The following is a 12,871-nucleotide window of genomic DNA, read 5'->3' as shown; positions in this document are numbered from 1 at the left end:
CTCACCGTGCCCTGTCAGGGATACAGTCTCACCGTGCCCTGTCACTGTGTTGTGGCCAAACTGGTTGTTGTTGTTATTCCCTGGGATTCCTGCGGGCGGCGCTCTCGGGCCCAGCAGCTTCCGGTGCTCTGGCGGTGGCCGTTGCGACCGGAAGTAGTTTTCTTTGAACGGGGAGGCGGTAAAAGATGCCGGAGGAGCGGGGAGAAACGGTTCAAGGAACAGAGCGGGGTCTGGGAATAAGGAAGAGAAGGAGGAGACACTGCAGCCGGGCCTGAGACACCAGGAACATGGGCTCCAGGGCCGAGCAGCAGCTGCTGATTGTGGTTTCCGTCCTGGAAGGTAAACCTGCCCCGAAAGAGACCCCAAGACCCGGGATCGCGTATCCCCCGAGATCACTTTATCCCTGGGATTGCGTATCCTGGGGATCACGTATTCCCGAGATCGCCATATCCCCGGGATTGCGTATCTCCGGGATCATGTATTCCCGAGATCTCCGGGATCATGTATTCCCGAGATCGCCATATCCCCCGGGATTGTGTATCCTGGGGGATCATGTATTCCCGAGATCGCCATATCCCCCGGGATTGTGTATCCTGGGGGATCATGTATCCCTGAGATCGCCGAATACCCGGGATCGCTGTATCCCCACTATCTCTGTGTCCCTGAGATTACTGTATCCCCGGGATTGCTGTATCCTCAGGATCTCTGTATCTCTGAGGTAACTGTATCCCTGGGATCGTAGTGTCCCTGAGATTACTGTATCACCGAGATCACTATCCCCAGAACTGTTCTATCCCTGCGATCATTGTATTCCTGGGGTCACTGTATCCCCAAGATTACTGCATCCCTGGATCTCTGTACCCCTGAGATCACTGTATCTTCAGGACCACAGTAATCCAGAAACAGTGCCTCTCCCGGATTACTCTATCCTTGAGATTACAGAACCTGGAATCACAGTATCTCCAGGATCATTTGTATCCCTGAGATACTGTATGCGTAGGATTACTATATCCCTGAGTTTGCTGTTTCCCCGGGATCCCTACGTCCCTGGGAACGCTAGGTCCCCCGGATCACTGTATTCCTGGGAGCACGATTCCCCAGGACCATGAATCACTGGGATCATTGTCCCTGAAATCACACTATCCCCAGCATCACTGCATCCCGAGATCACTGTAACCCTGGGATCGCTGTATCCTTGGGAACACTGTCTCCCCAGGATTGCTATGATCCTGGTAAAACTGTATCCCTGGGATCACTGTATTCTGAATCACCTGATTCCCAGGATTATCTTGTTTGACCAGATGGTTCACTTCCTAGCCTCATCCCGGGCGCCAACTTTTGCGATTTGAGGCTTTTCTTTCCTTCACTGTTTTCTCTTTTTAGAAATTGCACTTTTTTTCTAAACACGGTTTCTAAACAGTGTTGGTTGCAATCATGCTGTTGTGTTCTAAGAATGGGATTCTAAATTTGCTATGGGTTAAATGCTAAACACAACTAGCAGTGAGCCACTTGTGTTTTAAAAACCAGTCTTATAATGCACTGATTCTGATGTTTCTGATGGAAATTATAGAGTCGTAGAGGAATACAGCGTGGAAACAGACCCTCGGTCCAACTCAACCACGCCCACCAGATGTCCTTAACTGATCGAGAGTCATCTGCTAGCATTTGGCCCATGTCTCTCCAAACCTTTCCTATTCATATACCCATCCAGTTACCTTTTAAATGTTGTAATTGTACCTGCCTCCACCACTTCCTTTGGCAGCTTGTTCAATACGCGCTCTGTGCACTGCATGAAAAATTTGGCCCTCAGGTCTCTTTTAAATCTTTCACCTGTCACCTATACCCTCTAGTTCTGGACTCCCCGACCATGGAAAAGTTTTGTGCTTTTGACCACATTTGGCTTGAAAGTAAGCTTGGTACCCTTAAATTCCGGACACTCATTAACATCTGAGACAAAAAATTTCTTTTGCATCTCAGTTCTAATGAGAGTCACCTTAGTTTGTAATTGTGTCCTTATTTTGAGATTCCCCCATGAGTAGAAACATCTCATCATCTACCCTGTCAAGACCACACAGACTCTTCTATTTTTAAATAAGGTCATCTCTCATTCTTGCAAACTCTAATTAATAAAGGCCCAAACTGTTTACCATTCTTGATAAATCATCCCCTCCATCCTAGAAATCAGCGTCATGAATCTCTTTGGAAGTGCCTTTAATGTATCCTTTCCTGAATACAGAACAAAATTGTACATAGCACTCCATGTGAGGCCTCACCAACATCCTGTACAGTTGTAACAGAACTCCACATTTTTAAACTCCAATCTCTGAGCAATAAGTGCCAAAATTCCATTGTGCCTTCTTAATTCCTTGCTGCACCTGCAAGCTAATTTTTTGTGTTTCATGCTCAAGACCACGCGGGTCCTTTTGTATTGCAATTTTTTGGAGTGTTTATCAATTTAAATAATCTGCCTTTTGATTCTTTCTTCCAAAGTGCATTATTTCACTTTGGAAATGCATGTTTTTATTCTTATGTATTTTTGACTGTGGAATGAAATGGGAAAAGGACTGTTTTAAAATCCAAGGATAGTTGAAGGATTTTTAAAAGCAAGTAACCTCATTGTAAGTGCTATTTACTCAGATGTTTGTTCAAGCATTGGGGGAAGTCTACTTACAGACAAGCTGGATTCAAGACATAAATATGAATGAAGCTTTGACAGATAATAAGTAGCTGATTGGTCTGTGGTATTGATGACAGATCTCTCTGCCTGCCAACAACACTGTGACTGGCTCCCAGGTAACTGAATAGTTGTGGTTGTGAATGCTTGATGGAAAACCCATCAGATCTCTGAAAGGGAAGTTCACCCTTTCCCTGCAATGAAGAAATCACCTCAAGCCAGAGGAAAGCCAGCTTGCTTCCCATCACCAGTTGCTGTGTTTTAAACAATAAGTCAGGACCTTTATTAGTATGAACCAACCTCTTGCAAGTGGATGTACCTGGAGAAGGAAGGTCAGGAAGGAGGGGCAAGTCCTGACACGCCAGAAGGATCATCTCAGCAAGCCCTGTGGACAGGGAGCAATAAATTGCCCCCTTGTCTTTCCCTCTGCCCTTCACACTCATATTTTTATGTCTGAATGTGTGTGCTAAAGTTTTCACCAGCAGGTTATATGTTAATGGTTCATAATTGTTTACCTGGAATAAACAGTAATTTTTGTTAGACACTGAAATCTGTCAACCTGGATCTAAAAGGCAGAGGAATTGGAGAATTTGATATACTTCTTAAAATCTTTAACTGTTGTAATGATTCTTGGAATAGTGAGGCTTGATTTCCAGTGCGCTACCCCAGTGAGACTTAACATAACACTTTCCTGTATTGAATTTGATCTGCTATGTTTTCGCCCACTATTGATATCCCTTTGTAGATTTCTTCTGTCATCATCCCAACAGGCCTAAGGTCATAGCTGATCTGATTGTGACCTTGGCTCCACTTTTCTGTCTACCCTGATATCCTTTGAGTCCCTTATTCATCAAGAATATTTTCTACAAAGAGAACCAAAAAGCAGTGGAATTAGCTAACAGAAATGATGACCTTAAATAAGTTCCTTTCGGTCCTGTTCTGTATCTGGAATTGCACTGAATTGTTGCAGGTAGAATTACTGCAACTCTGAAAATAACATGTATTCTTAAAATCTGTCAAGTACTTTAGTTTTTCTGTTCCTGATCAGTTGCAATTAGCAGTAAACATTTGACCTGAATAGCCCGCTTGGGCTGATAAGTAGCTCATAACATTCATGCCATATAAGTGCTGGATAATGAGAATGGTCTCAGGAATGGAAAGCTTAACATATGAGGAACGTTTGAGGACTCTGAGACTATACTCTTTGGAGTTTAGAAGGATGAGGGGGAATCTAATTAAAACTTTCAGAATACTGAATGGCCTGGACAAAGTCGATGTTGGGAAGATGCTTCCATTGGTAGGAGAGTCTAGGCTCCAAGGGCACAGCCTTAGAGCAAAGGGAAGACCTTTTAGAACGGAGATAAGGAGAAACTTCTTCAGCCAGAGAGTGGTGAATCTATGACATTCACTGCCACAGAAGGCTGTGGAGGCCAGGTCATTGAGTAGATTTAAGACTGAGATAGATAGGTTCTTGATTATCAAGGGTATACAGGGTTATGGGGAGAAAGCAGGAGAATGGGGTTGAGGAACTTATCAGCCATGGTTGAATGGTGGAGCAGACTCGATGGGCCGAATGGCCTAATTAATGCTCCTGTGTCTTATGGTCTTACATTCTCCAACAAGAGAAAAAGAGTACATTCCAACAACACTGAAGAAATTTAACAACATCCAGGCAGAAACAACTAACTTGATTGGCATCCCTCCTTAAACATTAATCCGCCTCAACCACTGGCTCACGGTGCGGCAGTGTGCACAATGCACAAAATGCACTGCAGCATCTCCCCAAACGTCTTCTTTAGCACTTTTCAAGCCTGTGACCCCTACCAGCTTGAAGTTCGAAGGCAACAGATCTATGGGAACACCGCTGTGTACTGTTTCCCTTCCAAGGCATATACCATTCTGACTCTGAACTTTTTCGTCATTCCTTGTCTTGCATTAGATGAAGATCCTGGAATTCTGTCCTGAATAGCATTGTGGATGTACCAACACAAGATAGTCTACAGTACTTCATGAAGGTGGCTCACCACCACTTCAAGGCAAATTAGGGATGGGCAACAAATGCTTGCCTTACCTGAGATGCTCACATCCCGTGAAGGACTGATGAAAGCAATTTTAAAATTGCAGTCAAATTTCCCCAATTTTGATGCAAGACATTAGCCCGAGTAGAATAGCAGTGTTCCAGTATTTTGCAAAAATAGCTGATTCTCACTTGAGTCTAAATAGTGAGCATCGATAGATCATTTCAGTCAAGTCTAAACATTTCATCAGATATCCATACGAATACTTCACTGTGGTGCTCAGTGGATAATGATAAAAAGAGAACACTTTGCTGCTCACTGCACCCATTTTAGGCTATGACATTTAGATCAATTTGCTCCACCACTACATGAGTTGAGATCAGCCAAGCTCGAATAACCCAGGAAATTAACATATGATATCACTGCTGGATAAAGGTCAGTGATGTACCAGGTGGTGCACTTGTCCATTTGGTTTTCTCCCTCCTTGGTTGAAACTTTGTTCTTGCTTAATCTGGTGAGTGCTGAAACAAACTCACTGAGAACTGATCTGCACAAGTTACTCCTGTGATGGAATGTAAACTATAATAATACAGATTTGTGGTATTACAGTGATATTAGGTTAGTTGCAGTAACCTCAAACCAGTTCCCAGATTTTTTTTCCAGACACTTCAAATATTTCAAAAATTTTGATGAATTGGATTTTAATGTTCATGGTTATAATTGTTTTGAATTTGATGTGAGCACATATGCTACATATAATATTTTTAACACCATTGAATGATTGGATATTGCAGGTACGTTAGAAATTAAATTATTTCCTCATTGAGCGTAGGCCGTAATCATTTATCAAATATGTTTCTTCACTGTGCTGTCACCTAAAATCTCTTGAGGGATGAGTTTAGTAGTCTAATCTAGTTTCAACCAAGTGTGGGTGGGCAGCTTAAAGTTGTTTTATAACAGCACCTAGAGCTTACAAGAAAATAGGCATGGTGCTTAATCAAGCGTTGCTTGATGCCAAAGATATTCAATCATAAGCAATCAAATTGCTCATTATACATTGAGCTCTCTTTTCCAAAACGTTGAACAGTGCTGCATATGGTCTCTGAGTGAACTGTAAACCTAAATTCTTGTTCTTGTTGATTGCATTAGGGCGACATTTTCCAAAACGTCATCGCCACAAAATTGTGGTAGAAGCGCGGTTTGATGGAGAGTTGCTGGCAACAGACCCAGTTGAACACAAAAGTCAGCCCGAGTTTGTTACAGAACTTGCTTGGGAACTTGACAGAAGGTCATTATATCAGCACAGGTGAGGCATTAATAAAATCTAACAGAGAAAAGCTCTTCAAGCAAAGCAGAAGTTTGGTTTCGCTATTGTTATGCCTGTTGGCTTTTATTTGAAATGTGCAAGATGAAAGATGGTGATTAGACACACAACTCCGACCACAACTACTAACTGATTTGAGTATTGGTGAGAAAAGACATGTTAAACTTTTTATTTTGCACTCACGAGGGTAATTTGTCAGAATACTAAATTAAGGGGAAATCTAAAATTTATACTGTATAAGAGGAATCTGAAGAATTATGCTGGTAACCAATTTAGGATTGTCAGTCAGGCCCATAGTGTGATGCACTGGCATGTACTAGAAGCTACATATAGTATACACAGGACCCTGTTCTTCACAAACAGAAAAAGCTTGTACCCACACTACCTGTTTCAACTCAACAAAATAATTGATAGTCATTTGGGTGGTTCATTTTTAAGGGCAATGCTTTGAGTGCAAGATGAAAACTTCAACAAAATATGAATTTTTCAGCAATATTCAAGTTCATCAATACCAAGCTGCTATTACTGATTATTGAGCTTTAATGTGTTTCTGTAACATTAAGTAATATAGATGATTTTCTGTGCACTGATGAAAACGTCCATGCACTAAATGACACAGTCTATATTTTATTATCATTATTATTATTAGCTTCAGCAATTTATGAAATTTTTCTGATATAAATATGTATGTTTCCTTTCAAGGTTACAGCGCACACCCATCAAGCTATATTGTTATGCAGTGGATTCGCTGTCATTAGCAAAGGAGTCTGTGGGTTATATAATTTTGGATTTGAGGTCTGTTCAAGAGACTAAACAGGTATGTTGGCTTATTGTTTTCTCGATATTCAAGATGCAAAAGTGAATGTTCCAAAGTGTGCTGAATTTTTAAAATCACGTGGGCTTTGTTACCTGGTGTATTTGCTTGTTAACATTAGTGTTTTACTGCACATAGGTCAAACAGGCAAAACTGAAAATATATGTGATGCAAGAATATAGTCCGCATTTTTTGCTTGTGAATGCAGATTTGAAATTCGAGTCTAGATCTTTTTGAAGCAGTGATGCCTAGCTGGAATTAATATGGTCATGCCTTAGTCTGAGCACTGACTAAAAGTTTTAGCTCAAACAATATTTGGCAATAGTTAGAAAGCAACGTATTGAACATTGAAAACTCTAGTGAATGCGAGAGAAACTCGGCAGTTCTGGCAGCTTTTGTGGAGAGAGAAGCAGAATTTATGTTTCAAGTCCAGTATAACTCTTCTATCGGACTTGAAACGTTAAGTCTGTTTCTGTCTCCTCAGGTGCTGCCAGACCCATTAAGTTTCTCCAGCATCGTGTGTTTGTTTCAGTTTTCAAGCATCTGCAGTGTTTTGTTTTTATTATATTGAACATTGATCGTGTGATGTGATTGAACAAAAGAGTCATCAAAAATGGATTAGTTTGAGAAATTTGGATTATTGCACAGATTATGTTGGATGGCCTAGAGCAGTGCCTCCCATGTATTCTCTTGTTGTAACCCCACTTCAAGGCTTGAAAATTGAGGTGACCCCTCAGTGAGTTATGAAGATGGAGAAGACTCAGAGCAAGGGGAAGGAAGGATCGGTGCTGTCTTAAAGATCGTGACCCTAAAACTTTAGTTCACAGCCCCACCTAGGATCCTGATCCCCACTTTGGGAAGCCCGGCCTGGCGAAGCTTACGTCATTAAATTGTTGGGGCAGAGAAGAATAAGAGACTTAATAGAGGTGTTCAAAACTACTTAGGATGTTGATGAAGTAAATAGGAAGAAATTGTTTCCACACACAGGGTGTTCAGTCAACTTTGGACACAGGTTTAAGTAATCAGCAAAAGAATAAGAGGGAATGTGTGGTGAATTTATTTCACACTGTTGCTATGACCTGGTATGCACAATCTGAAGGACTGGTGGAAATACATTAAGTTGTAAAGGGGAATTGGATAAGTATTTGTTGGGGATAAATTGCAGAGCTATGCGTAAAGAACAGGGAAAATGGGACTAATTGGATCACAATTTGAAGGATCTGGCACCTTGAAACTGAAAGCATTATGTACTGACTGGTTCTTTAATAGGCAGAGATGGAACAAAGGGAAAGTAATTCTATTTTCCAAGAAAAGGTTCAATCATTTACTACTCTCTCTAGAGCTCTACAAAATTCACCAAAAGGGAGTAACATTAAACATCAAATGCTTGTAATTGGAGTTCACTGAGCAATGAGGAAAAATTTGGCTGCTGTTTAACAGCTTATGTCTAGTTATCACTTCCAGAAATGTTGCCACAGGAATTGAGATGTTTTCTTAATATTTTTATTCTGAACCTCTTGAATACAAAGAAGTTTTAATTCCTTACTTTTGTCACCAAATTTGTCAGATTATCATTTCATTTTAAATGTGTCTCTATCCATAATGCATCCATTTTAAAAGGTAACATTTCACCAATTAAATTCAGATTCCCGTTAGATTTTTGAAATTCAGCTTTTAAAACTATACTCATGAAGGTTGAAGATTAGAAACGATAGTTTAGGACACAAACATCACCTTTCAGTGTCATTCAATAGAATTGTAGTTCAAAGTCTGTCCAGCATCAATGTTACAAGAACATTTAAAAACAAAGCTGCCACTGGAGCTACCTTTTTTCAATTTACACACTGTCTTTTAAAAATGTTCACCATCAAGTGGTTGCTCTTGTTAATGGCAGTGTGAGCTTTGAATTTCTTGAAGAGTGTTTATTTTTACCTGTATTGCGACTATTTATTGTGTAATGAAATCTCTTTTGTTTCCTAATTTTTGATATGTAGGATGACAGCAACTGTATTTAAGCTATCATCTTGAGTTTGACTTTTTCCTATGTAAGTCGGTTTTTCAGACAAACTTAATTTTGATTATATTTGAAGCACATAAAAGCCCATTGTTTATAATTAATAAATTTGGACATTTCTATTTCTAAAAGCTGTGTTAGTACAAGTGATTAGATTTGACTTCATAGAAAGAAGTATTCAATAAAATGCAACACTTAGTACTTTTGTGCCATGTTAAGCAAACAATGTTGCTACTGTTGCAAATTGTGTTTAATTTGAAATTTTTGTTGTAGACACCCAAATGGTATCCCTTGCTTAGCAGCAAATACACAAAAAATAAACCTGAAATCAAAATTGGCATTATGTTGGAGGCTGATGTTAAACCACAAATAGAAGGTTTTAAAGCCAAAGAGGCACCTCCAAAAGATGGGAAATGTAAGTATATTTCTTATTACGACATGATGTTACTTAATTGAATATTATTGTTCGTATTTCAATAAGTAAAAATCATACTTGTACTGGAAAAAACAGTCAAACAATTCAGAGTTGTAAAACATTCAGCACTGGAATTTTAAGCCTGATCCCTGAACATAATACTGAACAATATGTAATTTAATTTCATATTAATAATCTTGATTGTGTATTAAATCTGTAGCTGAATATCTTTATCAGATAATGATGGAGGACACTGGTACCATTCCAATACTAACAGATAAAGCAGAGATTATAGAAAGGGAGGAACTTGGAACAATCATCATCACTAGGGAAAAAGTAGTGAGCAAACTATTGGATTTGAAGGCAGACAAGTTCCCAGGGCCTGATGGCCTATATCTTAGGGTATTAAAGGAAGTAGCTGTAAAATAGTGGATCCATTGGTTAAAATATTCCAAAATTTCCTGGATGCAGCAAAGTACCAGTGGATTAAAAATGTGCTTATATTACACCTTTATTCTAAAAGGGAGGGAGACAGAAAGTAGAAAACTGCAGATCAGTTAGTTTAACATGTGTTGGGAAATTGTTAGAATCTGTTATTAAGGAAGTAATAACACAATATTTGAAAAGTCAAAATACAATCAGTCAAGGTCAGCATGTTTTTATGAAGGGTCAGTCACACTTGATCAATTTGTTAGAGTTCATTGAAGATGTAATGAGCAATGTGAATAATAGGGATACTGTAGGTGTAGTATACAGGACTTCCAGAAATCATTTGATAAGGTGCCACACAAAGGTTAATACATAAAGTAAGATCACATGGGGTTAAGGTAATCTATTAGGTTGAATAGAGAATTGGTTAATCAGCAGCAAGCAGAGAGTTGGAATAAATGCATCTTTATCTGGATGGCAACATGCAACTAGTGGAGTGCCACAGGGCTCAATCCTTGGGCTCTAACTATTTTGCTATCTATATTAACAATTTGGATGTAGGGATAGAAAGTATGATAGCCAGATTTGCAGATGACAGGAAACTGGGTGAGTAAGTAAGTTGCAATGAAGGGATAAGAAATTTACAAATGGACATGGATGGATTAGGCGAATGGGTCAAAATTTGACCAATGAAGTTGATCGCAGATAAGTGTGAAGTTATCCATTTTGGTTGGAGGAATAGAAAGGCAATTTGTTATCTAAATGGAGAGAAATTTCAGAGTGCTTCAGTGAAGAGGAATCTAGATATCCTCGTGCGTGAATTGCAGAAAGCCAGTGTGCATGTACAGCCGGTAATAAGGAAGGCAAATGGAATTTTGGCATTTATTGCTAAAGAACAGAATATAAAGGTAGGGAAGTGTTTCTGCAGGTATTAGTGAGACCGTACCTGGAGTATTGTGTACAATTTTGGTCCCTTTACTTGAGGAGGGATGTCGTTGTATTGGAAGCAGTTCAGAGGAAATTCACTAGATTCCAGAGATGAGGGGTTTATCTTATGAAGAGAGATTGAGCAGTTTAGCCAGATACTTTTTAGAATTTAGAAGAATGAGAGGAGATGTAATTGAGGTACATAAGATGCTAAAGGGGATTGATGAAGTAGACATAGAAAAGATGTTTCATCATGTGGGGCAATCGAGAACAAGAAACATGGGTTTAGGATTAGTGATAGCAGATTTAAACCATAGATGAGGAGAAATTACTTTTCTCAAAGGGTGGTGAATCTTTGGAATTCACTACCCCTGAGTGAGATGGATGCTGAGACTTTGAGTAAATTTAAGAAGAAGATAGACAGATTTTTAATTAATACCTTGAAGGTGTATGGAGAATAGGTGGGAAAGTGGAGTTGGGCCGAGATGAGATCAGCTGTTATTATTACCAGATAGAAGAGCGCAAGGGGCTGAATTGCATACTTCTATTCCTAGTTCTTATGTACTTAGGTTTGCTTAGAGATTGCCTTTAATGTGGTGTATGCTAATCAGAAAAGCTCACTTTCTGTTTTATACTGAAGCCCATTCAGGTCATTTTTTTTTTCTCATCTTTCTTCTACATATTTTGATAAACAAGAAAGATATAAAATGCTGGTTGCATTTATGCTTTGCTCAAAATGGAAGTGAAATTCTCTTTTGGACCTCCTCTGTACGCCTGAATAATGTGAGTGTTTGCAAGGGATATTCCTTTTGAAATAAGGCATCAGTTGGTCAGGATGCAGAGCTTTCCTTAAACTGCTCAAAATAAATTAGTTTCTCTGTTTTTCACAATTAAAAAGCAATACCATTGTCTTAGGGGAGAGGTGAGATTCCTTTTTGTTGTAGTTTCCAAATCTATTCTTTTGTGGTCAAAGATAAAATCATGCTTTATTTTAACAACAAAAGACTATTGTCCTCAAAGGTCTGAACTGATTGTTTATCCACTGCAGTAATCTATACCAATGTTTCCCAAAGTGAGGGTGGAGACCCCAGAGTGGTGGTGAGCTCTTGAGGCAACAATGGTTGACTTCCGTGCCCCTGTTCCCTAAAGTTTTCTCCTCATTGTTCCCCACTTCACTGTTCACCAAGGTGTGCTGACAATTTTCAAGTTGCAAAATGGGGCCACATCAGGAAAAAGCTTAAGAAGGGCTGGTCTGTATTAAGTAGGTGTGAGTGCTAATTTAAAAAAAAATCTAAAATTGTTGTTGTTCAGGGAATTTTATTATCTCTATGTAGGATATCATTCAAACTATATAATTGTTCAGTTGAAGTTTTAAATACGTTTGAGGGAGGCGTTGGAAGCAACAGAAATTATGTTTGTTAAGTTATGTTTGTTACCTAGTTAATTAGTTGTTATTTAGTATTTTGGAAGAATTATATTGAACTTCTTACAGGAAGACTTGAATTAAAATCTATAAGTTATTCTTCTGGTTTTACGTACAATATTGTTTTGACAGCATAACAGAGTTGGTGCCCTGTATCAAGCAAATCAAAAGAAATATTTACTTAGCAATTACTGCAAGTATAATGTGGTATTCCAAGCACATAAAATTAACTTTACCATACTTGGAAGACCTCAAGGATATGGCACATGGCTTATGGATATACTTGTACCTGATATTAAATGGCATTGATCAGTTTAAAAATGACTGCTAGCATCACCAGGAATAGAATTTTTCCATATTTATGGCATCAGTTGGATTTGCCCCATATGGATCCCCATTTTGGGTTGATCCCTAACAGGTGTTTTAATATAAAACATATCATCTGTTTGTTGTAACAGATTAGCTAGAGTTTTGAACATTTCACTTGGTTTCTTTTACTTTTTTCAAATTACCTTACTGCTTTACATGCTTGTTATTTGTTTTAATGTCTGTTGTGTTTGCTACCTACAAATGCAGTTTATTTTACGGCACTTAAATGTCTAAAATAAATCAGTCAGCGTCTGTGAAGAAAAAGAAAGTTTGTAATGTTTTGGCTGTGCATCTTTCAGATGTTTTTTAGCCTTGTATTTGCTTTTGAACTCAAAACTCAATTGTTTATTTAAAATATTTTCAGTGTGATTTGAATAATGCAATTGTATGTGTAGAAAAACCACTTCTAACAATGTAAGACAACAAGGTGCAGGGCTGGATGAACACAGCAGGCCAAGCAGCAT

General features: G+C 38.9%; 1 protein-coding gene across 1 annotated transcript; it reads left to right on the top strand.

Moving 5' to 3' along the window:
• Positions 1-159: 159 nt before the first annotated feature.
• LOC109938346 (centrosomal protein of 120 kDa-like) lies at positions 160-9,598 on the top strand (the record flags this gene model as incomplete). The annotated part of the gene is made up of 5 exons (XM_020536759.2): positions 160-339; positions 5,842-5,998; positions 6,719-6,833; positions 9,118-9,259; positions 9,480-9,598. Coding segments are annotated over exons 1-5 (585 nt in total), but the record flags the coding sequence as incomplete, so codon positions are not given.
• Positions 9,599-12,871: the final 3,273 nt, after the last annotated feature.

The sequence above is a fragment of the Rhincodon typus genome, unplaced genomic scaffold (assembly GCF_021869965.1).
Source record: "Rhincodon typus isolate 14 unplaced genomic scaffold, sRhiTyp1.1 hic_rhity00003588, whole genome shotgun sequence".
Taxonomy (NCBI): domain Eukaryota; kingdom Metazoa; phylum Chordata; class Chondrichthyes; order Orectolobiformes; family Rhincodontidae; genus Rhincodon; species Rhincodon typus.
The sequence above is the reverse complement of the archived record's forward strand: the minus strand, read 5'-3'. Positions and strand labels throughout refer to the sequence as shown.